Genomic DNA, 26,869 nt, shown 5'->3' with positions numbered 1-26,869 from the left:
CTCCCCACCTCCATCAATGAGCCTTTCCTCCCCACCTCCATCAATGAGCCTTCCCTCCCCACCTCCATCAATGAGCCTTCCTTCCATACCTCCATCAATGAGCCTTCCCTTCCCACCTCCATCAATGAGCCTTCCCTCTCTACTTCCATCAATGAGCCTTCCCTCTTCACCTCCATCAATAAGCCTTCCCTCCCCACCTCCATCAATGAGCCTTTCCTCCCCACTAGGGATGATCGAACGGTTCGGGTCGACCATCGGTTCAACCCGAACATTGGCTGTTCAAGGTTCGGCCGAATTTAGAAATTTTTGCTGAAAAAGTTCGGAATTCGGCAACCAGAACCGACCAAAATGCAATGGTTCAGGAAATGGGCTTTAAAAGCCCGTGATTGAACGAGAACAATCAGTAAAAGCCAATTGAGGGGGCAGGAGAATGCTAGGAATGTGATTGGAGTGACTAGGGGGTCCATAGGCCAATCATTAGTGAATACTCCCCCCAGTGTATAAGATAGCCCCCGCCAAATTCCTAGCATTGTTATACAGGGACATGGAAGAGAGTGGAAGCAGTTCTGTGACTTCTGTTACAAAGTGTCATTTAGCAATTTTTAGTGTGAGGAAAGGGATATCTAGTGTAGTTAGGGTGCTCTTTTCCACTATAGTTAGCTTTAATTATTCAGTTTCTGTAGGGAAAGTGTTAAGTGTAAGGGGACCGTAGTGTAGTGTAGGGTTAACTGACTGTGACTGCTATATCAGGGTGACCGCTATAGAGAAAAGATCGTTTCTCTTGTGTCGCATTCAGTGCACGGATATGGCTTCTCACCTGTGAGCATTCTTTTTGCTGCAGGCATTTATAGGGCTTTTTTGAGAACATGTTTGGAGTCAGGCATGACACCTGAACATGTGTATAGGGGTATATATACACACACATGTATGTATATTTACACCTGCACATATATAGTAGGTGTGAAAGGAGCAGAACACTATACTTTCGCTAATGAAATAATTAACACTAATATGGCTCCGCTCCTAACACACCTATATATGTGTAAGTGTAAAATACATATAAGTGTGTGTGTATATATATATACCCCTATACAGAAGTTCAGATGTTTTGCCTGCCTCCAAATAACCCAAAAAAATGCCCAAAAAAACACCTGCAAGAACAAACCTGGGCATTTTTTTGGCGCTGGCATTTTTTTGGGCATTTTTTGGGTTGTTTGGAGGCAGGCAAAACATCTGAACTTCTGTATAGGGGTATATATATATATACACACACACACACTGATATGTATTTTACACTTACACATATATAGGTGTGATAGGAGCGGAGCCATATTGGTGTTAATTATTTAATTAGCGCAAGTATAGTGTTCTGCTCCTTTGACACCTATATATGTGTATGGGTATATATACATATAAGTGTGTGTGTATATATACCCCTATACAGAAGTTCAGATGTTTTGTCTGCCTCCAAAGAACCCAAAAAAATGCCAAAAAAAATGCCAGCGCCAAAAAAAAATGCCCAGGTTTGTTCTTGCAGGCGTTTTTTGGGGCATTTTATTTGGGTTCTTTGGAGGCAGGCATGACATCTGAACTTCTGTATAGGGGTATATATACACACCTACACATATATAGGTGTGAAAGTAGCAGAACACTATACTTGCGCTAATGAAATAATTAACACTAATATGGCTCCGCTCCTAACACACCTATATATGTGTAAGTGTAAAATACATATAAGTGTGTGTGTGTATATATATACCCCTATACAGAAGTTCAGATGTTTTGCCTGCCTCCAAAGAACCCAAAAAAATGCCCAAAAAAATTCCAGCGCCAAAAAAAATGCCCAGGTTTGTTCTTGCAGGCGTTTTTTTGGGCATTTTTTTGGGTTCTTTGGAGGCAGGCAAAACATCTGAACTTCTGTATAGGGGTATATATATATACACACACACTTATATGTATTTTACACTTACACATATATAGGTGTGTTAGGAGCGGAGCCATATTAGTGTCAACTATTTCATTAGCGCAAGTATAGTGTTCTGTTACTTTCACACCTATATATGTGTAGGTGTGTATATATACCCCTATACAGAAGTTCAGATGTCATGCCTGCTTCCAAAGAACCCAAAAAATGCCCAAAAAAACGCCTGCAAGAACAAACCTGGGCATTTTTTTTTTGGCGCTGGCATTTTTTTTTTTGGCGCTGGCATTTTTTTGGGTTCTTTGGAGGCAGGCAAAACATCTGAACTTCTGTATAGGGGTATATATATATACACACACACACTTATATGTATTTTACACTTACAAATATATAGGTGTGTTAGCAGCAGAGCCATATTAGTGTTAATTATTTCAGTAGCGCAAGTATAGTGTTCTGCTACTTTCACACCTATATATGTGTATGGGTATATATACATATAAATATGTGTGTATATATACCCCTATACACAAGTTCAGATGTTTTGCCTGCCTCAAAAGACCCCAAAAAATGCCCAAAAAAACGCCTGCTACTAAACCGGCAAGGTGGGAAAATAGCGGAGCCATATTCCTGTTATATAAGTGACATAATACAAACAATATTTTTTTATGGTTCTGGACATGCTACAGAGGTGAAACTTCACAGGTACACCTTTTAGACCCCCCAGACACTAAATCAAAATCAAAAAATCTCATTTTTTTTTAATTTGTTCAATAATTGGCTCTCTATCAAAAATGACAATTTTTAAGAACTTTTTTTGTGTGATTAATAGTCCCTGGGGCATGACCCAGAACCCTAGGCACTTTTTAGGGGCATTTATTGGGTTTTAGGGCTTCAAAATGGTGTTTTTTGATTACCGAAGTTCGGGTCCCATTGATTTCAATGGGGTTCTGAAATCCGGGCCGAACTTTCTGGAAGTTCAGGTGTTCTGGCGGAACCGAACTTTTGAAAAGTTCGATCATCCCTACTCCCCACCTCCATCAATGAGCCTTCCCTCTCCCCCTCCACCAATGAGCCTTCCCTCCATACCTCCATCAATGAGCCTTCCCTTCCCACCTCCATCAATGAGCCTTCCCTCTCCACCTCCATCAATGAGCCTTCCCTCTTCACCTCTATCAATGAGCCTTCCCTCCCCACCTCCATCAATGACCCTTCCCTCCCCACCTCCATCAATGAGCCTTCCCTCCCCACCTCCATCAATGAGCCTTTCCTCCCCACCTCCATCAATGAGCCTTCCCTCTCCACCTCCATCAATGAGCCTTCCCTCCATACCTCCATCAATGAGCCTTCCCTTCCCACCTCCATCAATGAGCCTTCCCTCTCCACCTCCATCAATGAGCCTTCCCTCTTCACCTCCATCAATGAGCCTTCCCTCTTCACCTCCATCAATGAGCCTTCCCTCCCCACCTCCATCAATGAGCCTTCCCTCCCCACCTCCATCAATGAGCCTTCCCTCCCCACCTCCATCAATGAGCCTTTCCTCCCCACCTCCATCAATGAGCCTTACCTCTCCACCTCCACCAATGAGCCTTCCCTCCATACCTCCATCAATGAGCCTTCCCTTCCCACCTCCATCAATGAGCCTTCCCTCTCCACCTCCATCTATGAGCCTTCCCTCCATACCTCCATCAATAAGCCTTCCCTTCCCACCTCCATCAATGAGCCTTCCCTCTCCACCTCCATCAATGAGCCTTTCCTCCCCACCTCCATCAATGAGCCTTCCCTCCCCACCTCCATCAATGAGCCTTCCCTCCCCACCTCCATCAATGAGCCTTTCCTCTCCACCTCCATCAATGAGCCTTACCTCCCCACCTCCATCAATGAGCCTTTCCTTTCCTCCCCACCTCCATCAATGAGCCTTCCCTCTCCACCTCCACCAATGAGCTTTTCCTCCATACCTCCATCAATGAGCCTTCCCTTCCCACCTCCATCAATGAGCCTTCCCTCTCCACCTCCATCAATGAGCCTTCCCTCCATACCTCCATCAATGAGCCTTCCCTTCCCACCTCTATCAATGAGCCTTCCCTCTCCACCTCCATCAATGAGCCTTCCCTCTTCACTTCCATCAATGAGCATTCCCTCCCCCACATCCATCAATGAGCCTTCCCTCCCCACCTCCATCAATGAGCCTAATCTCCCCACCTCCATCAATGAGCCTTCCCTCCCCACCTCCATCAATGAGCCTGTCCTCCCCACCTCCATCAATGAGCCTTACCTCCCCACCTCCATCAATGAGCCTTCCCTCCATACCTCCATCAATGAGCCTTCCCTTCCCACCTCCATCAATGAGCCTTCCCTCTCCACCTCCATCAATGAGCCTTCCCTCTTCACCTCTATCAATGAGCCTTCCCTCCCCACCTCCATCAATGAGCCTTCCCTCCCCACATCCATCAATGAGTCTTCCCTCCCCACCTCCATCAATGAGCCTTTCCTCCCCACCTCCATCAATGAGCCTTCCCTCCACACCTCCATCAATGAGCCTTTCCTCCCCACCTCCATCAATGAGCCTTTCCTCCTCACCGCCATCAATAAGCCAGCCCACCACCTCCATCAATGCGCCTTCCCTCCCCACCTACATGAGGCTTCCCTCCACACCTCCATCAATGAGCCTTTCCTCCCCACCTCCATCAATGAGCCTTTCCTCCTCACCGCCATCAATAAGCCTGCCCGCCACCTCCATCAATGCGCCTTCCCTCCCCACCTACATGAGGCTTCCCTCCTTACCTCCATCAACGAGCTCCCCCCCATCCTCCGTCAATGAGCCTTCCCTCCCCACCTCCATCTATGAGCCTTCACCCACCTCTATCTATGAGCCTTCCCCCACCTCCATCAATGAGCCTTCTCCCCCACCTCCATCAATAAACCTTGGCTGCCCATGACCCTGTCAACAGTTGGCTGGTCACAAAAGCTGCAGTTTTGGAGTTGCTCTGACCCAGTCGTCTAGACGTTACAATTTGGTCCTTTTCAAAGTCCCTCGAATCCTTACACTTGTCCATTTTTTTTTTGCTTTCAACACATCAACATCAGGAGCAACATTTTCACTTGTCTAATATATCCCGCACACACTCAGATGTCATTGTAACGAGAAAATCTGTGTTATTCACTTTACCTGTCAGTGATCAGAAGGTTTCCGCTGATCGGTCTGTATTGGATATAGCAGCCAATGTGAATTGACCCTTGTGATGTTCCTGTCTATTTATTTGCCAACCTCAGCCCTAAATACAGTATAATTCTGATAAGGCGGGTGTACAACTGACCACCAGGGCTTTTTTTCAGCAGGAACGTGGGGGAATGGGGAATGCAGTTCCAGAACCTCCAGCATAGAATGTATGTAACGGCAAAGGGTCCATTGATGCTTGCTGCTAGAGGATCTCTTTTTGTGTGTGTGTGTGGGGGGGGGGGGGTGGTATCTATTGTTGCTGGTAAGGGGTCTGTTGTTGCTGGGGATGGGTCTTATGTTGCTGGGGGTCAGTTTGGGGGGGTGTCTATTGTTGATGAGAAGGTCTTTTGTTGCTGGGGGGGGGGGGGGGTCTGGGAATGTTGCTGGGAATGGGTCTTATGTTGCTTAGGGGGGGGGTCAGTTCTCGCTGGGAGGGTTCTACTGTTGAGGGAGGGGCTCTATTGATGCTGGCTGCAAGGAGGCCTGTTGTTGCTGCTGTGGGTGTGGGTATTTTGTTGTGGGTGGTCCATTATTGTTGGGGGGGGCTCTATTGTTGCTGGCTGCTGAAGAGTCCTATTGATGCTGGCTGCAGGGAGGATTGTTATTGTTGCTTGGGATCTTTTGTTTCTGGGGGAGTGGGTATTCTGTTGTGGGTGATAAATTGTTGCTGGGAGGATCTATTGTTGCTGGCTGCATGGGATCCATTTTACTGCTTTTCTTGTTATCAGTATCAAACTCTATACAAATTACCACAATTGTTACTTGGTTCTGTATTCTCTAAAACAGGGCAGTACTGGAAGGTGAGTAGGGGGTGGAACCAAGGAATGTTGCAGAAGGTGGGTAGCGGGTGAGTTCCTGCACCGATTGTCTGAGAAAAAAAGCCCTGCTGACCACACATCACATATATGTCAGTCATGTAGGAAAAACGCCAGTTGTAGAGGACAACTGAAAACATGTGTGGACTTTAAGGGCACATCATAAGATAGACTTGGACACAAATATATAAAAAAAAAACACATTTATTGATTCAATAGTTAAAACCCTTAATTCATAAAAAATTGTGAAACTGACCAAACACAGGTCTAAGTCACCAACATGTATGCAAATAGACATGACTAAATTGTGAGTCATGTACTGTATATACAAGAAAGTACAGTACCTATCAAACAATGCGAGGATTTGAGACAAGATACAGACAATGATATTCTCTTCCAAGCAAACAAGGCAGAAAATTGTCTTTGGGCGCAGGGAGTAAGTGGAAGGGGCAGTGGAGTAAGTGGAACGAATATGCCGGGGCGGCTACTCATCTGTCTGGTCTAGGGGCTACCTCCTATATGTGGTTCTGTGGGGCCCACTACCGAATGTGGAGCCTTTGATATTGGGTTTTTCCTTCTTCCCCATTACATATACTCTTCACCTGATCTCACTACTAAAATTTTGAGGATAGATCCTTCTTTCCTTATATTGATCCCATATAGGAACCCATACTCATAACAGTGGATATTGTGTTATCCCCAATAACCAGACCCCTCATATACGCCATCGGCTTTACATCTCATAAGTGGGATATATTCACCTTTTATTTGCATAAGTTAAGACACTGACCGGTGTTCTTGGTCCCACTTACTCCCTGTGTCCGCGCAAAGCCAATTTTCTGCCTTGTTTACTTGGAAGAGAATATTATTGTCTGTATCTGATCCGAAACGCGTCGACCCTTGAGCAGACGTATTCTCATATCCATGCATTGTTTGATATGCACTGTACTTTCTTGTATATACTTGACTCACAATTTAGCCATGTCTATTTGCATACATGTTTGGTGACTTAGACCTGTGTTAGGTCAGTTTCACCATTTTTTATGAATTAGTGGTTTTAACTATTGAATCAATAAATGTGTTTTTTTATATATTTGTGTCCAAGTCTATCTTATGATGTGCCCTTAAAGTCCACACATGTCTTCAGTTGTCCTCTACAACTGGCGTTTTTCTGTCTGTTTATTTAAATTATGGCACGCTCCTGATAGCTCCCTTTCGGTTATCCATGTTCAGTATTGGTAGTGGAGCTATGCATGCTGGGAATTGCTTCATAAATCACACAATGTTTACAAAAATGTCTTCATGTATGTATCTCATTACCATGTTTGTTTATCATATCTGCTAAAATGTTCGGCCTTATCCATAACCCTCTTTGTCTATAATTATTCCAGGGACTCCGCCCCCCAAGAACACACAATATTGGTTCATCCTCATCCTTGTGATTATTATAATGTTCATGTTCCTTATTTTGGTCTTCTTCACAATTCTTCAGTTTATTCACTGTAAGTACAGCTACCATCTTTGTTGTCTTTGCAGGCTGGTGGGAGGGGCCGGCAGGGTGCTTGTGATGGGAGTCACTTTGGTTGGGGGGCTTGTGGAACCCAGATTACTTTAGAGAGGTTGGGAAACTCCTTGTCCAGCTTCCTTGACCCTTCCTATGTGTAAGTCACGCTGTGTCTATTAGGAGCACAGGGTGACCAAGAACCCCAGTTGGGTCTACACTAATCAGACTCGCTGTACAACCACACCGGACTCAGCATTTCATGTTACCCCAGTTATCCTGGGTTCTATATGTGTGGTTTGTGTTGAAAGAGTGAGGGGCTCTTTCACTTGGGACAGTAATATTTCTGAACAATGTCCCTCAGGAAATATATGAAGATGAACGGTTTGACTTTTCAGATTGCTAGAATATTGCAGGATTGTCTCATAGACCCTTACTAGATAGTGAGGTGGGGTGGGGTTTGTTATTGTTAAAGCGGAGTTCCGGGCACAAAAACAATATTTTTTTTTTGTGCCCCTTCGCTAGTTCGACATTACCTGAAAAGGAATTGGATAGTTTTTTTTTTTGTTTACTCACCTTTTAATTGAAGATTGTAAATACTCACCTCAGAGTACTTCCTCCCTCGGCGTCGCGGCTCACCCCGTCACTTTCTGTCTCGCTATGATTCCTGGGAGCTGTAGAAGAAAAAGGAATTGGGAGGGGCGTATGTAGGGGACTTTTTAGCAGGGTGCCAACATGAAACAATGTATTAGAAGCATGTAATATAAAAAATATATAATTTTTATTGAGAAGACAAATAATTAAAAGATGTAAACTGTATTTCGACAGGGAAATCAGTATTACAGCAGAAATTGGTTTATAAAATCATATGCGTGTTAACATTATAATTGCATAAATACAGTACATTGTATTCTACACAGGGGTCTTTCCATAGCAGTTTGTAGACCCTATTACCAGCCAGAAGAATGTCCTGGTTAGCGTCTGTGTAGAGATGAATGATGCCCAGAACTGTAGCCCGACATGTTTCGCGGCAAAAGCCGCTTCCTCAGGGGCAGTTGAGGGATTGCACAAACATCAATACAATAACTAGAAAGAAAGAACAGTGTAAGTGACATGTAAATCACAATACATAGAATCATATACACATCATATGATTTGCAAATTCTCTGGAATTGCAAAATCTCTGCCTTGATGCCTTTTTGGCAGGCATCATCGACAAAGATACCTATGAGTTTTTGGTTGTAAAACATCCTAGAATACCTACACTATATACACTGCCTAAGGTGCATAAGAATAGGGAGAAACCTCCCGGAAGACCCATTGTTTCCGGGATTGGATCAATTTCCGAGAACGCGAGTAAATACGTGGATTTTTTTCTGCGTCCCTTTGTACAGGCACTGCCTTCATATATACAGGACACTCCTGACTTACTCAGACACATTGAGGATATACAAACACCCCCGGATGCCCTCCTCGTTGCGGTAGACATTGAGGCTCTGTACTCAAGCATACCGCACGAGGCGGGCATCCGGTCGGTTAGTTCATTTTTACATCAACAGGATAGATCTACATGGCCTCATAACAACTTTATCCTTTCCCTGTTAAAATTCATTCTAACACGCAACTTTTTTACATTTATGGATTCTATGTATTTACAAATACAAGGAGTCGCCATGGGAACATGCTGCGCACCGTCATATGCGAACATGTTCCTTGGCGACTGGGAAAGATATATTTTTTCCAGCGACATCTATGCTCCTCGGCTTGAATACATTATGTGTTGGTTTCGCTATATAGACGATTTATTCCTTGTATGGACTGGTTCAAGAGAGGAATTAAATAATATGCTTATATCTTTAGACAATAACCCCTTCAACCTTAAGTTTACACACAGCATTCATTCGGAATACATTGTTTTCCTGGATGTTGTGATTAAAAAAGATATTGAAGGATATATCACTACCAGCCTATACAGGAAACCTACTGCAGGAAACATGCTCTTACATGCGTCCAGCGCACACCCTATTTCTCTTAAGAAGAGCATACCTTATGCGCAATATTTGCGCATAAGGAAAAATTGCTCGTTGGATAAGGATTTTTATATAGAGGCCAAGAAACTCCAACAGAGATTATTGGTTCGAGGATACTCTCGAACTATCCTCAGAAAAGCCTTTAACAAAGTAAAAACACTTCAAAGAAAGGATCTATTACATAAAAAGAAAGATATTACTTCCACACAAACAGTTAGGTTAATTACCCAATTCTCTGACAATACACATCAGTTACGTTCCATTGTCCAAAAACACTGGCACCTCCTAGCTGAAGAGCAAACATTATCAAAATATATAAAGCCACATCCTGAATTGGTTTTTAGGAGAGCTACCTCCTTAAAAGACTTGTTAATTAAAAGCCATTACACAGATGAGCCGCCGCACCCCCCTAATACCCCGGGAACATACCAATGTGGTGGTTGCTCCCGCTGTCCATGGGTCAGGGAGGGTCCGGTTACTCATCTGCCTAATGGCGAGAAACATAAACTCCGTGGGCGGGCCGACTGCACCACACGCGGAGTTGTTTATCTCATGAACTGTCAATGCTCGGCTTTCTATGTCGGGAAAACCATTAGACAATTTGGCCAGAGAATAGGAGATCATATCTATTACTCGGGTGGAGGAAAGATCCTCACCCCTGTGACGCGCCATATAGGTCTACATCATAGATTCGACAATTCCTGTGTCTCCTTCAGGGTCCTGGAGATTATTCCCCCGGACCCAAGGGGAGGAGACTGGGATCGTCGAATCTTACAGCGAGAGACCATTTGGATAGAAAGACTCAATGCTATCAACTTACCAGGTTTGAATGAGGCTCACTCTTATAAACCTTTCCTATGATATGTTGTGCCCACTGGTAATGTTTACATGTTACTCTTTTCTGCTAAAACCCCCCCCCCCCCCTTATTCCATCTTTTCTGTTTCCTTTTCCCCTTCCCCCCCCCCCCCCGGTCCCATCTTTCCTCCTATATCCCCACCCTTCCCATTGTTATCTTGTAAAACTGTCTTCTACCCACTCCCCCTTTTATCCATTGTTTCAGATAGTCTTTAAATACACGAAATGCTGGGATATCCACATGGATCCCCAGTATTCCGTGTTCGAGACAATTGTCCGAAAATATACTATCACTATTTGAAATTTCATATAATTATACATCCATATATACTATGTTTTAAATTTCCTGTATTAAATACATTGCAAGTCATTGCTAAATAGATATGTATGTATATATAGTTGGCCATGGGGTTTTTGAGCGCTTGGTTGCCTGGGTAACAGCACTTTTCTGCTCGGCAGTCTTGGTTGGCTGTCATTGTCAGCTGACGCCTTGGATTGCTTCGGGTTTTTCTTCCCCGGGGCGAGTACGTGACGCCGTGTCCCAGCCCCCCCCCCCTTTAGGGGCGGGCTGGTGTGTCCAATATGGCGCGACCCTCCTTTGGATGAGGTCCGGCCTAACTGGACAGTGCGCATGCGCGCATTATGTGCGCGCGCACTCACGGCGCCAGCTTCGAGCAGCGTCGTGACGTCATGACGCTGCCGGGGTGGAGCCTTCTCAACAAAACGGCGGGACTCAGTGATTCCCACTGCATCAGCAGGGACGGGAGACGCTGTTTCCACCAACACCAGGTATACAAATTTGCCTTCTATTGGACTATCCTTTGTATTATTTTCCTATATATGCTAGGCTTCCATGTTTGGCGATCAGCTATGTCTTCATCTACATGAATGAAGTCTGCTGCCCCCATATCTTTATTACAACCTCCTTCACTATATTGTTGTATAATTGATGTCAATTGACCACCACCGATATATGGCAGCCTATGTATCCTGCAAAACATATAAAAGCAAGCCCCCCCCCTTCCTTTCATTTATATGTAACCTATGTGCTAATCATTAGCCATCTCCTATTACCCCTTACTATTTAATTTATCTTGTAGCCACGGAGGACGCCATTTTGGCACCTTCCCTATTTGGCCGTGTTGCGGACCGTTTTGGTTCCTCCTCTGGGAACTTGGTCTCCACTACCCCGATCCCTGCCCTCAAGAGATCATTCCAAGCGACTTAGGTAAGGCTCTTGATTAATGTTTATATTATACACATGGTTGGTTTAACAACCGTATACCCATTCACATCTGATTAAATTCCTTGCTTAAATAATCCCCATTGGGAACAATATTATTTATGTGTCTATACTTACTTTCTTTATATATTCTCTTAGACTTAGACCTGTTTGAATAACCGCTTTGCTTTTGGTTGGCTCCCGTGCTCGCCCCCGGGGGGGACATACCTACCTTGCGGTCCTGACTCCAGGCTTGCGGTGCAGATAATTGCCTTCTTCTCAGGTGTGATATATATCCAGACTCTCTCTCCATGACCAACTAGTTTGTAATGCATTTTCTCATTGTAAATGTTATAAAATATATATGCAAGGTATGATGTGTATATGATTCTATGTATTGTGATTTACATGTCACTTACACTGTTCTTTCTTTCTAGTTATTGTATTGATGTTTGTGCAATCCCTCAACTGCCCCTGAGGAAGCGGCTTTTGCCGCGAAACATGTCGGGCTACAGTTCTGGGCATCATTCATCTCTACACAGACGCTAACCAGGACATTCTTCTGGCTGGTAATAGGGTCTACAAACTGCTATGGAAAGACCCCTGTGTAGAATACAATGTACTGTATTTATGCAATTATAATGTTAACACGCATATGATTTTATAAACCAATTTCTGCTGTAATACTGATTTCCCTGTCGAAATACAGTTTACATCTTTTAATTATTTGTCTTCTCAATAAAAATTATATATTTTTTATATTACATGCTTCTAATACATTGTTTCATGTTGGCACCCTGCTAAAAAGTCCCCTACATACGCCCCTCCCAATTCCTTTTTCTTCTACGCATTATTTGGGACGTGGTGCCTTTTCTTTCTTTCTTTATGCAATCTTTAAATTTGGGTCTGTTCCTTTGTTTGTATATTCCTGGGAGCTGAACGTCATCGCTCCCAGGAATCAATGCGACGGCACCGGCCCCGCTCGTCACTTCCGGGCGACGCCGCATTCCCCTGCTAAACAGCTTCTGGGCATGCCCAAAAGCTGTGGAGGAATGCGGCGCCGCACTGGAAGTGACGAGAGGGGCCGGTGCAGGCGCATTCTGGGACAAGAAGACGCGGAAGAAGACACAGAAGAGGACCGCGCCGGCTTCAGCTGCCCACAAGAGAGATGGAAACGCTGTGAAAGAAATTTTATAAGTGAGTATTTCTTCTAAAAGGTAAGTGCGAACCGGGACAGATCAGAGGCTAGCCATTGTGGAATGTGCTAGCCCTGACTGTCCCGGGGGTATGTTTATTAAAAAATGACTTCTGTGCCCAGAACTCCGCTTTAAGTACCCTTAACCCATTATTCTATTGTTTCTGTCTGCCTTAAGATCAACCTATTATGGGATGTATATGTGTATGTGGATTGGCTGCTAAGGGGGAGGGGTTGTCCCACAGTGTATATCTCTTTGTGCATGTGTTTCAATAAACAGTTTTGAATCTGGTTGACTCCAAAACTTGTACTGTCGAGTTCTTCGGGTAACTATAGCCAGATTCATGGATCTCATGTTCCAGAGCGTAGGAAGCAACTTCTTTGCGGAGATACCCAGTCGGGGTGTCCGCATTCTGATACAGTGCTGTACATACCTTCCTGAACACCAGCACCCGGTCCCAGTGCTCCTCTCGAGGACCCTCAGTCCTGATGCAAGAAATCGGTTGGCTCTTGGGTGGAGTCATAGACATGCGCACAGGGTGTGCCAGACAGGGCCGTTGATAGACTCTAGTCCGGCCACATCTTAAATATGCCGTCCAGTTCTGGGCACCGGTCCTCAGGAAGGATGTGCTGGAACTGGAGAGAGCCCAGAGAAGGGCAACAAAAATAATTAGGGGAATGGAGGACATCAGCTATGAGGAAAGACTACAAGCACTGAACCTATTCTCTCTGGAGAAGAGACGCTTCAGGGGGGATATGATATCAATGTATAAATACTGTACTGGCGACCCTAGCATAAGGAACAAACATTTCAGAGAAAGGGAATTCGATAAGACACGTGGCCACTCACTAAAACTAGAAGAAAAGTGGTTTAACCTTAAACTACGTAAGGGGTTCTTCACTGTCAGAGCGGTAAGGATGTGGAATTCTCTTCCACAAGCAGTGGTATCAGCAGGGAGCATTGATAGTTTCAAAAAACTTTTAGATGGGCACCTTAAAGACCACAACATACAGGGGTATACAATGTACGGTTAGCAGTAAACACACACACACACACTTTATGGGTTGAACTGGATGGACTGATGTCTTTTTTCCATCCCACTAACTATGTAACTATATAACTATGATAGGGGGGGACCGCTGGTCTTCTTGTAGGGGGTCCGAGCACACAGGGGGGCCCACACAGGGAGGGGGGATTCGTAATGAACAACATTTATAGAAATCTTCCTCCAGCAGCTGAAAGCTGATTTCTCCCTCTCTCTGCTGCCAACTTTTATCTGCTGAGAAAGAGACAGTTGTCCTTCACTAACCCCCCTCCCTGTGTGCCCCCTCCCCATATGGAAGAAAAATGTATTTCCAATATATTTAGGGAAAAAATATTTTGAAATATATTGAATATGGCCAAAATTGTAGCATTTCAAATATATTTCCAATATATTTGGGATAGAAATTTTAGAAATATATTGAATATGGCCAAAATTGTAGCATTTCAAATATATTTCCAATATATTTGGGAAAAATAAAAAATGTTTTTTTTAAATATATTTTTAATATATTTTTCTGTGGGTCCCCTCCCAGCCCTGACTCCAATGTTAGCTCTGCTCCTGAGTTTGTTATCTCTGAAACTTTGTTTCTCTCCCTGCAGTTCTTCCTATACTCCTTGTCCCAGCCTGTATATTTTTTCATCTCTCTCCCCCATTGCTCTGTCTTCCTGACAAAGTCCAAGCTGATCAGCTGCATTCCCATGGGGTGAAGAATTTACTGTTACACCGGTTCCATAGCTGCCTGTTATCTTGTCCCAGTGAAGTTTAGTGTGCTTTATGTAGCTGGGCTTCCCCCTCCTCTCCCCCAGACTGCTTCCTGACCTATGAAACTTTGCTTCTTCTCCCCTTCACTGCCAGTTCCCTCTTCATCCATGTATCAGCTCCTTCTATTTACCCATTTACTAACTGATCTGGCAGGAGTAAACTCCATTTATTATCTTGTATCTACAGGTAAGCCTATAATAGGACTTCGACACTAGACCAGGGATCCTCAAACTACGGCCCTACAGCTGTTGAGGAACTACACATCCCATGAGGCATTGTAAAACTCTGACATATTCACAGACATGACTAGGCATAATGGGAATTGTAGTTCCTGAACAACTGGAGGGCCATAGTTTGAAGACCCCTACATTGGTGGGTGCTACATCCAACATGAGGGTCTGGCATTGATGTCAAGGAGAACCCCACACAAAAAATCGAAATAATACAATTTGTCTGGGATCTCCATCAAACTCTATGCCGGACCCTTTAAATCGGGTATGGGTTTTAAGGGGGAAGACCAGCCAAAATAAGAACAAAAAATCCTAGTTCCCACCCACGATCCAAATTAGACCCTTAGCCGAGAACGCAGCCTAGATGGCCAGGAAAGGAAAGGGCAGGTGTGTCCTCCACTCCTGAATCATACCTGGCCACATGCCTTCAACATGGGGGGTATCAATCCCCCCCTGGCAAAGCACCTTGTCCCCATAATAATGAGAACCAAGGCCTCTACAGGGGGTAGGTCTTCAGGCAGAGGTGTTGGACCCGGCGCTACCACTTTAAAATAGTATTGTGCAAATATGTGCTGTAAAAAGTGCATGTGTTGCAATCAACAAAGTGAAGAGTGCTACGTGCCGTTTAAAACCAACAATAGGTATTAACCTGGGCTGTGCTCATTGTGCCACATTAAAATGTCATATACCATACATTTATACAAAGTGCCAAGTGCTGATAAAACCAAGTGCCACGTGTTGTGATCCGTGCTAAAACAATATATGGCGCCGGCGGATGTTTCCACCAGAAAAAGCACCGCTGCTTACCGCACTCTTAAGCCTTTGACTCGACACTTCTTGGTCACTACAACAAAGAATAAACCTCCATTGCGTAGCATTTGTTGTATAAAGCGAAAATATTTAGCATCCACTCACAGTTTGGGGAGTTCACGATCAGCTTGAATGGTGTTCGCCGGGTCGCTTCTGCGTTGAGGCCTATATAGACCTTCTGCTCTCCTAGACAAATGTTGTCTAAATTCCCAGGCTGAGAGAGAGCCCTCTCTCAGCCTGGGAATTTAGACAACATTTGTCTAGGAGAGCAGAAGGTCTATATAGGCCTCAACGCGGAAGCGACTCGGCGAACACCATTCAAGCTGATCGTGAACTCCCCAAACTGTGAGTGGATGCTAAATATTTTCGCTTTATACAACAAATGCTACGCAATGGAGGTTTATTCTTTGTTGTAGTGACCAAGAAGTGTCGAGTCAAAGGCTTAAGAGTGCGGTAAGCAGCGGTGCTTTTTCTGGTGGAAACATCCGCCGGCGCCATATATTGTTTTAGCACGGATCACAACACGTGGCACTTGGTTTTATCAGCACTTGGCACTTTGTATAAATGTATGGTATATGACATTTTAATGTGGCACAATGAGCACAGCCCAGGTTAATACCTATTGTTGGTTTTAAACGGCACGTAGCACTCTTCACTTTGTTGATTGCAACACATGCACTTTTTACAGCACATATTTGCACAATACTATTTTAAAGTGGTAGCGCCGGGTCCAACATCTCTTGCATTTTTTCTAACTCTACTACCTCAGAGGTAGGTTGGAGGCAGCTTACACCACAAATAATTGATTTTGTACTGAAACTCCATAGCGCTGGTATATAACCCCCCTTTTTTATCTTCAGGCAGAGGACCTATCAGAATTTGGAAGCCCCTGTAACAATATAAGAGACCCCAGATATGTACCCCTGCCCACAGGTGAATGAGTTTGGGTAGTACCCCTACTCATGCACAAAAAATGTAAATAGCAAATAAAGACACAATAAAAAAAGGCCAAGTCCCATAATGTAAAACCATTGTCAATTAATGTCATTTAGCAATGCAGATCCACCTTCAATTATGATAAATAATTCCCACTGACCTGCCAAAATGAAATAAAAACTGACAAATCTGCCCCTAATGCTCACACACTTTAAATAACCTCTCCTGGGACCTGCCACTAATAATACACATGGAACAACGTCTTCCTGGTGCCATCATTCACCAAATGTGAACCAATAACCAGATTTGGCTCCCATAGACTTCTGTGGGGACTGGTGCCATATTCTGTGTTTGCAAACTTCTTGCCTGGCTCATTAAATATTCAGTTAACCAAACCTTGCTGGTTTACTCATCACTGTATATATGTTAGGAATTGTCATTGAATGTAGGCAGCAGTGGTGCAATCATCTGCACAAAGACAATCCGATTGTGCTCCAATACCAACAGAATGCTACATAAACAGTAACGTACAGTGCGGCAGAGTGTTCCAGTTTATGTCACTGTCACTGTGGGGGGGGGGGGGGGGCTGGTTGGGAGCAGGGCACTCTTACTGAATGGGCACGGTGGGCAGTTGCCCAGGGCCCCATTTGCCCGGGGGGCCCCACCTGCCCAGCAACCCAGCTCCAGCCAAGCATTAGTCCCGATTCCCGTGTGCATCCCGCTTCCAAACTTAGCAGGTGGCAAGTGGCTGTCGGCCCTGCGCTGCTGTCAGGCCACTTGGGCCGCGGAGGGGTAGCCCACAACTGCTGGAATGCCTGTCCACCTCCACGGGAACAGCCGCACACACAGGACAGTCGAGACTGACTCCCATCTGTGTGTGTTCACCGGACCCAGCCGCCCAACTTGGAAGCTGTCATTAGCCTGGCACTGCTGTACCAAAAAATATCACCTTATCCATAATTTGCATTTTTATTCTTGTGGGTGATTGTGTAGGTGGGGCCCCAGTGCACTGCATTGCCTGGGGCCCTTTAATGCTCTTAAGATGGCACTGGTTGGGAGGAGAAGGAAACAGACATGGCTGCTTAGCATGGAGAGGATAAAAAATCTGAAAGGTTTTCCAATCTTTCCAACTGATGTTCCCGTGAGAGTTGGCTGGTGGTCATCATCCTGTTCTCATAGATGAGGGATTGTCACAAGGGATGAGCTGGTGGTTCGGTCCAAACTTTTGCCCATCCGACCCCTGCTCAGCAGGAGCCATGTACCATTTATAGAAGAGGTATTTCTACCCTTCTGTGTATGACAGCTTCCCACCATAACTGGTTCCTAAGGAATCTACGGGTGCTGGCAGCCAATACCTCGCTAGGATGAGTTGATGCCATTGGCAATCCCCGCCTAGTAAGCTGAAGGTCGAGGATTGCAGTGACATCACTGCCCAAATAGGGTCATTGGCCATATTTGGGCAATGATGTCACCACTATGCCCAACACTCCCTTATATAGCCAATGACAGCTTAGTGGGCTGTCATTTGGCTGGTATTGCCATTGGGATCAGCCATGTGCATGGTTCATCTTTTTTTTTTTTAGGGCAGTGGGCCTTTTTGGCATTCTTTTTTGTCAAACCTTGTCAAATCCTTGGGTGTCCTTATTTCTAGGTCACAACTTCACACAGTGTTTTTTTTTTTGCATTGAATCCATACTAGGCTTTTAGAAGGGTCTATGCGATATATATATATATATGTGTATATATATATATATATATATATATATACTGTGTGCAACCCTGCACGCAGTACGTAGCGCACCCTTCAACTTAACCCTGCACTCTGTACATAGCGCACCCCACAACCCTGCACTCTTTATGTAGCGCACCCCGCAATCCTGCACACTGTAAGTAGCGCACCTCTAAACCCTGCACTCAGTGCATAGCCCACCCCGCAACCCTGCACACAGTACGTAGCGCACCCCGCAACCCTGCACACAGTACGTAGCACACCCCGAAACCCTGCACACAGTACGTAGAGCACCCCTCAACCCTGCACACAGTACGTAGAGCACCCCTCAACCCTGCACACAGTACATAGCGCACCCCTCAACCCTGCACTCTGTACATAGTGCACCCCACAACCCTGCACTCTTTATGTAGCGCAACCCACAACCCTGCACTCCTTATGTAGTGCACTCCGCAATCCTGCACACAGTACATAGCGCACCTCTCAACCCTGCACTAAGTGCGTAGCGTACCCTGCAACCCTGCACAGCGTACGTAGCGCACTCCGCAACCCTGCACACAGTACGTAGCGCACCCCTTAACCCTGCACTCTGTACATAGTGCACCCCATAACCCTGCACTCTTCATGTAGCGCACCCCACAATCCTGCACACAGTACAATACCGTATCTCTCAACCCTGCACTCAGTGCATAGCGCACCCCACAACCCTGCACACAGTATGTAGCAAACCCCAAAACCCTGCACACAGTACGTAGCGCCCCCCTCAACCCTGTACTCTGTATATAACGCACCCCGCAACCCTGCACTCTTTATGTAGTGCACCCCATAACCCTGCACTCTCTATGTAGTAAAAGAATGTAATAAAAAAAATGCAGACCCCTGCATTCTGTGCATTACACACTCTTGTCCCCTGCATTCTGTACATTACACATTCCTGCCCCCTGCATTCTGCACATTACGCACTCCTATCCCCTGCATTCTGTACATTACAAACTCCTGTCCCCTGCATTCTGTACATTACATACTCTTGCCCCCTGCACTCTGTACATTACACACTCCTGTCCCCTGCGTTCTGTACATTACACACTCCTGTCCCCTGCATTCTGTACATTACACACTCCTGTCCCCTGCGTTCTGTACATTACACACTCCTGTCCCCTGCATTCTGTACATTACACACTCCTGTCCCTTGCATTCTGTACATTACACACTCCTGTCCCTTGCATTCTGTACATTACACATTCATGACCCCTGAATTCTGTACATTACACATTCCTGACCCCTGCATTCTGTACATTACACACACCTGTCCCCTGCATTCTATACATTACACACTCCTGTCCCCTGCATTCTGTACATTACATACTCCTGTCCCCTGCATTCTATACATTACACATTCCTGACCCCTGCATTCTGTATATTACACACTCCTGTCCCCTGCATTCTGTACATTACACACACCTGTCCCCTGCATTCTATACATTACACACTCCTGTCCCCTGCATTCTGTACATTACATACTCTTGCCCCCTGCACTCTGTACATTACACACTCCTGTCCCCTGCGTTCTGTACATTACACACTCCTGTCCCCTGCATTCTGTACATTACACACTCCTGTCCCCTGCGTTCTGTACATTACACACTCCTGTCCCCTGCATTCTGTACATTACACACTCCTGTCCCTTGCATTCTGTACATTACACACTCCTGTCCCTTGCATTCTGTACATTACACATTCATGACCCCTGAATTCTGTACATTACACATTCCTGACCCCTGCATTCTGTACATTACACACACCTGTCCCCTGCATTCTATACATTACACACTCCTGTCCCCTGCATTCTGTACATTACATACTCCTGTCCCCTGCATTCTATACATTACACATTCCTGACCCCTGCATTCTGTATATTACACACTCCTGTCCCCTGAATTCTGTACATTACACACACCTGTCCCCTGCATTCTATACATTACACACTCCTGTCCCCTGCATTCTGTACATTACATACTCTTGTCCCCTGCCTTCTGTACATTACACACTCCTGTCCCCTGCATTCTGTACATTACATACTCCTGTCCCCTGCATTCTGTACATTACACACTCCTGTCCCCTGCATTCTGTACATTACATACTCCTGTCCCCTGCATTCTATACATTACACACTACTGTCCTCTGTGTTCTGTACATTACACACTCCTGTCCCCCGTGTTCTGTACATTACACACTCCTGTCCCCTTCATTCTGTACATTACACACTTCTGTCCCCTGTGTTCTGTACATTACACATTCCTGTCCCCTGCGTTCTGTACATTACACACTCCTGTCCCTGCATTCCGTACATTACACACTCCTGTCCCCTGCATTCCGTACATTACACATTCATGACCCCTGAATTCTGTACATTACACATTCATGACCCCTGAATTCTGTGCATTACACACTCCTGTCCCCTGCGTTCTGTACATTACACACTCCTGTCCCCTGCATTCTGTACATTACACATTCATGACCCCTGAATTCTGTTCATTACACACTCCTGTCCCCTGCGACCTCCACTGTAGACATGGGCAGGGGAAAGGGGTGGAGTCAGGGGCAGAGCCAAAGGGGGCGGCAAAATATAGGTTTTACCTAGGGTGTCAAAAATCCTTGCACCAGCCCTGGGCAGACGTCTGACACAAAACAACACTGGTGACACTTTGTGGGAACCAGTGACACTTTGTGGGAGCCAGTGACACTAATACAGTGATCAGTGCTATAAATATGCACTGTCACTGTACGAATGACACTGTCTGGAAAGGGGTTAAACATCTAGAGTGATCAAAGGGTTAAATGTGCTCCTAGCCAGTGTTTTGGTGTACTGTGTGAGATGCTTTTAGTAAGGGAAGCAATGGATTTTATTCCCTGCTTTGCATGGACACAAAATCCATCACTTTCCTCCTGTCAGACCAAGCTCTGTCTTGTTTACATATGCAGAGCTATATTCTGTGTCTCTGCCCAACGATAGGTGGGTGCTGGTGGGCATCCAGTGCCCAGCAGCCGTAGATTGGCTTCTGCTGTGAGTATTAGTATATGTATATGATTCTGCGCAGGAGGGGCCCCCAGTAGCAGTATATCTACTATGGGTCAGTCCAGAACTGGTTAACCTAGAAAATGGGAATTTTTATGTAACAGATTTTGCTCCAGCGCTGGGACAAATTCATCCAGCATCCAGGGCAAAGATGCCAAACCGCACTCCCCCCTCCCACGCCCCATTTATGATGTGCAAGATTAGGGGATCCTACGCTCAACAGTCACCACTTGTCAAGATTAATGCTGCTGTCACTACTCCTTTCAGCCTTGTAACAGAAGGAAGGCACCCTCATCCCTACAGCAAACCAGTGTGCCCAGGGCAGCCGCCCCTCCCGCCAACCCCTTGTCCCGGGCCTGTTTGGCTCCCGTTGATTTCAGTGGGGTTCAGGCTCAGGTCCAAAGCCCTTTGCAGTTCACTGAACTCCTGCTTGAACTGAACCCAGGGCAGTTTGGCTGATCACTAATTGTCACCCAATCTAGCAGAGACTGGACTCAGGAGGCACCTACCAACCACTTGTCTATGGAAGCTTGCAGACTGCAGATACAGTATCTAGCAGTGGTAGATTAAAAGAGCGCCTGATGTAAAAAATAAGAATCGAACTTGGATCAAAAGATCGTCGTTTTAATGATAGTAAGAGAACATGTTGAGGGTTCAACGACCACTACGCCCTACCTTAAGGTAGTAGTCCAGACCCTCTAAAAAGGTCTATGATGGTACTCACCGTCACTGGGAGTGAGAGACAGATACTTAATGGCTTGGATTGCTTCAACTGGGATCTGTGTTTACACTTATGCTAATGTGTATTGTACTTCAATGTCAGATACAGGCTCTCCCTATTGTTTGTGTATTGAGGTGTGATGTGGATTCTGTTAAGCCTGTCTGTCCCATTGTTAATTATTAATGAACTCACATATTGTGTCTGTCCAGATGCCTAGATAATTTGTTCAGGTTAATTCTATTTCTGTATACAATTTCATCTTAGTTACAATTTCATCTTAGCTTCAACTGGGCTCTGTGTTTACACTTATGCCAATGTGTATTGTACTTCAATTTCAGATACAGGCTCTCCCTATTGTTTGTGTATTGAGGTGTGATGTGGATTCTGTTAAGCCTGTCTGCCCCATTGTTAATTATTAATGAACTCACATATTGTGTTTGTCCAGATGGCTTGATAATTAGTTCAGGTTAATTCTATTTCTGTATACAATTTCATCTTCATATGATAATGTAATCAGGCAAACCCTGACCTGATGGGGTAATTTAATCAGGAGGGGGGTGTGCTCATGTGTGTATAAATTGAGTGTGAAACTGTTCAATAAAGGAGAAGGTTCCAGTACAAGCTAAGTTGTCGACTAGCTTTGTATGGGGGGCGGCTGGAATATTTAATATCTATGTTCAAGACTGAAGGAAGCCGTGTACTGACAGAAGCACACAAGCATAGTGTGGATCGTGGTTCCGTTACAGGGTCCATCGCTACATTTTAGTCTGGCCAGAACAGTTGGGAGCAAATTTCCCCAAGCGGCCCTCTCTTATCACCCACTCACAGACCCTCTATGGAGTAGGTCAGTCCAGCGCAGTCATCACTCTCCAACTGCAGATACAGTACATACAGCTCTGTATATTTAGGATTTTTATATACATATACGATGGAATATATACTGGGGGACATCCTCTGACATTTTTTCCTTTCCTCCTCAGATGGTAATCTCACCGAGGAGCAGGCACTGCTGATGGCGGACGGTAGGCATCTATTATCTATTATCCAACCCCTCCTACAAATTATCTCTCACCATATGAAGTGATAAAGATCTTTTAGAAACTAAATTCTGCTGTGACAATTTGTGGTTTTACAGGACAGCCATGATTAAAGTCCTCGGAAAGCTAAACACAACCAACAGTCAGATAGCACTGATAACAGCTTCTAAAATTACTGTGTGGAAAAAAACAAATAACTTTTTTTTTTACGGTAATAGTCTTTATTTGCAGTCACGTGACCAAAAAATCTCCTTGGTAAAGCCTTTGCTTTACAGATGGTATATACAGTATATCACAAAAGTGAGTACACCCCTCACATTTTTTGTAAATATTTTATTTTATCTTTTCATGTGACAACACTGAAGAAATGACACTTTGCTACAATGTAAAGTAGTGAGTGTACAGCTTGTATAACAGTGTAAATTTTCTGTCCCCTCAAAATAACTCAACACACAGCCATTAATGTCTAAACTGCTGGCAACAAAAGTGAGTACACCCCTAAGTGACAATGTCCAAATTGGGCCCAATTAGCCATTTTCCCTCCCTGGTGTCATGTGACTCGTTAGTGTTACAAGGTCTCTGGTGTGAATGGGGAGCAGGTGTGTTATATTTGGTGTTATCGCTCTCGCTCTCTCATACTGGTCACTGGAAGTTCAACATGGGGCACCTCATGACAAAGAACTCTCTGAGGATCTGAAAAAAAGAATTGTTGCTTTACATAAAGATGGCCTAGGCCAGTGATGGCGAACCTTGGCACCCCAGATGTTTTGGAACTACATTTCCCATGATGCTCAACTATAGTGCAGAGTGCATGAGCATCATGGGAAATGTTGTTCCGAAACATCTGGGGTGCCAAGGTTTGCCATCACTGGCCTAGGCTATAAGAAGATTGCCAAGATCCTGAAACTGAGCTGCAGCACGGTGGCCAAGACCATACAGCGGTTTAACAGGACAGGTTCCACTCAGAACAGGCCTCGCCATGGTCGACTAAAGAAGTTGAGTGCACGTGCTCAGCGTCATATCCAGAGGTTGTCTTTGGGAAATAGACATATGAGTGCTGCCAGCATTGCTGCAGAGGTTGAAGGGGTGGGGGGTCAGCCTGTCAGTGCTCAGACCATACGCCGCACACTGCATCAAATTGGTCTGCATGGCTGTTGTTCCAGAAGGAAGCCTCTTCTAAAGATGATGCACAAGAAAGCCCGAAAACAGTTTGCTGAAGACAAGCAGACTAAGGACATAGATTACTGGAGCTGCATGAGTGCTGCCGACACTGGAGAGGTACAGATCATTGAGGGAACCATGAATGCTAACATGTACTGTGACTAGACATATGCCGGTTTTCGGTAATTCGATATATCGCGGTATTGCATAGCCACGGTATTGTTATTGTGGCATTTTTAAAATACCGAGTTTCTCTGTCAAGTCTGCCTGACTTGTGAATTGATACATTTCAGTGAGCTGGATGACTCATTCACTCACACAGCTCTCCCAGTAACTATAAACAAAAATGATTACATTGTATCTTTTCCTTCCCTCTGCCAGGGAGAAAGGAAGTTTAACCTCTTAAAGACTGGACCTTTTTCTGACACTTGTTGCTTGCAAGTTAAAATCAGTTTTTTTTTTGCTAGAAAAGTACTTAGAACCCCCAAACATTCTATATATTTTTTTAGCAGAGACCCTACAGAATAAAATGGCGATTGTTGTAATATTTTATGTCACACTGTATTTGCGCAGCAGTCTTTCAAACGCAATGATTAGACTTTAATGAATAAAAAAAAAAAAAAAACGTAAAGTTATCCCAATTTTTTTTTTTGTTACACAGAGAATCGTGATCTTTATTCCAAGCTAAAAAATCGTGATTCTCATTTTGGCCAGAATCGTGCAGCTCTAATAAATATATATATATATATATATATATATATATACACACCCACACGCATAGCAGCCCACATTACATTATTATATAGCCATCAAGCAGTGTCTACAAAAAATGCAGAAAGCTTGCCAGAGCAGGAACTGCAGGTTAGTCGCATGGTGCAAAAGCAGGATGGATTTCAAGGCCACTGAATTTTAAAAAAATGCTGCATGCACCTTTTTTCTGCGGAAAATGAGGGCATAGCAGCCCGTTCAAATCAATGGGCTGCTATGCCTGTGCAAATGTGGGCCGCCAACCCGCATACATGTGAACCAGGCCTAAAGCAATAGTAAAGTCATTTATAAACAACACCTCCTTCAGGTTTAACCACTTCTTGACCACAAGGATTTGCCCTCTTAATGACCAGGCCATCGGATCGGGGCCGAGCGCCAGGACCAGTTATCACCAGTTAGGCCAGACACTGCTTGATGACCCATTTTAGGCCTGGTTCACAGAGTCTGTACTGACTGACTATATAATAATGTGCATAAGTGAACCAAAGCCCCTAAATTCAGCAATGAAATTGAAGTGAGGTGGAAATTTAATAATTTAAATTTAATAATAGAATACCGTGATAATACCGTATACCGTGGCAAAACCTTAATCAATTAATCGCAGCATGAAAATCTGATACCGTCACAAGCCTAACTGTGACATACTGAAGCAGAGCATGATCCCCTCCCTTCAGGGACTGGGCCTCAGGGCAGTATTCCAACATGATAAATGACCCCAAACACAACTCCAAGATGACCACTGCCTTGCTAAAGAAGCTGAGGGTAAAGGTGATGGAATGGCCAAGCATATCTCCAGACCTAAACCCTATTGAGCATCTGTGGGGCATCCTCAAATGGAGGGTGGAGGAGCGCAAGGTCTCTAACACCCACCAGCTCCGTTATGTTGTCATGGAGGAGTGGAAGAGGACTCCAGTGGCAACCTGTGAAGCTCTGGTGAACTCCATGCCCAAGAGGGTTAAGGCAGTGCTGGAAAATAATGGTGGGCACACAAAATATTGACACAAATATTGACACTTCGGGTCCAATTTGGACATTTCCACTTAGGGTGTACTTAGTGGTTTAGTGGTTTAGACATTAATGGCTGTGTGTTGAGTTATTTTGAGGGGACAGCAAATTTACACTGTTATACAAGCTGTACACTCACTACTTTACATTGTAGCAAAGTGTAATTTCTTCAGTGTTGTCACATGAAAAGATAGAATAAAATATTTACAAAAATGTGAGGGGTGTACTCACTTTCGTGAGATACTGTATGTACTTTCATGGATGGGGCATGTACTACAGGGGCAGTGCACTTGTAGTTCTTGTACCTCAGGGGTGGAGACATATACCTCAGAGGTGGGGGCATGTACTACAGGGGTGGGGAGCTTGTACCTCAGGGGTGAAGGCATGTACCACAGGGGCTGTACCACATAGTCTGGAGCCCTGAGGAGGTTGTGCTTGCCTCTGGACCCCTTTGGATTGAATGCTGGACCACATTGCAAGAAGCTGAACCAATGGACTAATTACCAGGATCCTGTGAGTAGGGCCTCTTTTCTGCGCTAAAATTACTTCATGGTCCCCAGCCGTGAACCGTGGACTTTTCCAGTCTGCCTTTAACTGTGCTCCTACTGCTTCATGGTTCCCAGCCATAAACCATAGACTGTCCTGGTCTACCTTTACCTGTGCTCATACTGCTTCGTGATTCCCAGTGATAAACCATGGACTGTTCCTTTCTGCCTTTATCTGTGCTCATCCTACTTCATGGTCCCCAGCCATGAACCATGGACTATTCCATTCTGTCTTTACATGTGCTCATCCTACTTCATGGTCCCCAGCCATGAACCATGGACTATT

The 26,869-nt window shown here is 44.8% G+C and overlaps 1 protein-coding gene across 1 annotated transcript in view; it reads left to right on the top strand.

Moving 5' to 3' along the window:
* Nucleotides 1-26,869, top strand: part of LOC309550578 (uncharacterized protein) — a gene marked incomplete at its 3' end in the record, with an annotated part of 80,641 nt that overhangs the window by 21,831 nt on the left and 31,941 nt on the right. Inside the window, exons 3-4 of the mRNA XM_082250925.1 lie at nucleotides 7,345-7,455; nucleotides 23,048-23,089. Coding sequence (XP_082107051.1) covers nucleotides 7,345-7,455; nucleotides 23,048-23,089 — 153 coding nt within the window. The remainder of the gene's footprint in view (nucleotides 1-7,344; nucleotides 7,456-23,047; nucleotides 23,090-26,869) is intronic.

This window comes from Pelophylax lessonae (assembly GCF_965119305.1).
Source record: "Pelophylax lessonae genome assembly, chromosome: 1".
Lineage (NCBI taxonomy): Eukaryota > Metazoa > Chordata > Amphibia > Anura > Ranidae > Pelophylax > Pelophylax lessonae.
The sequence above is the reverse complement of the archived record's forward strand: the minus strand, read 5'-3'. Positions and strand labels throughout refer to the sequence as shown.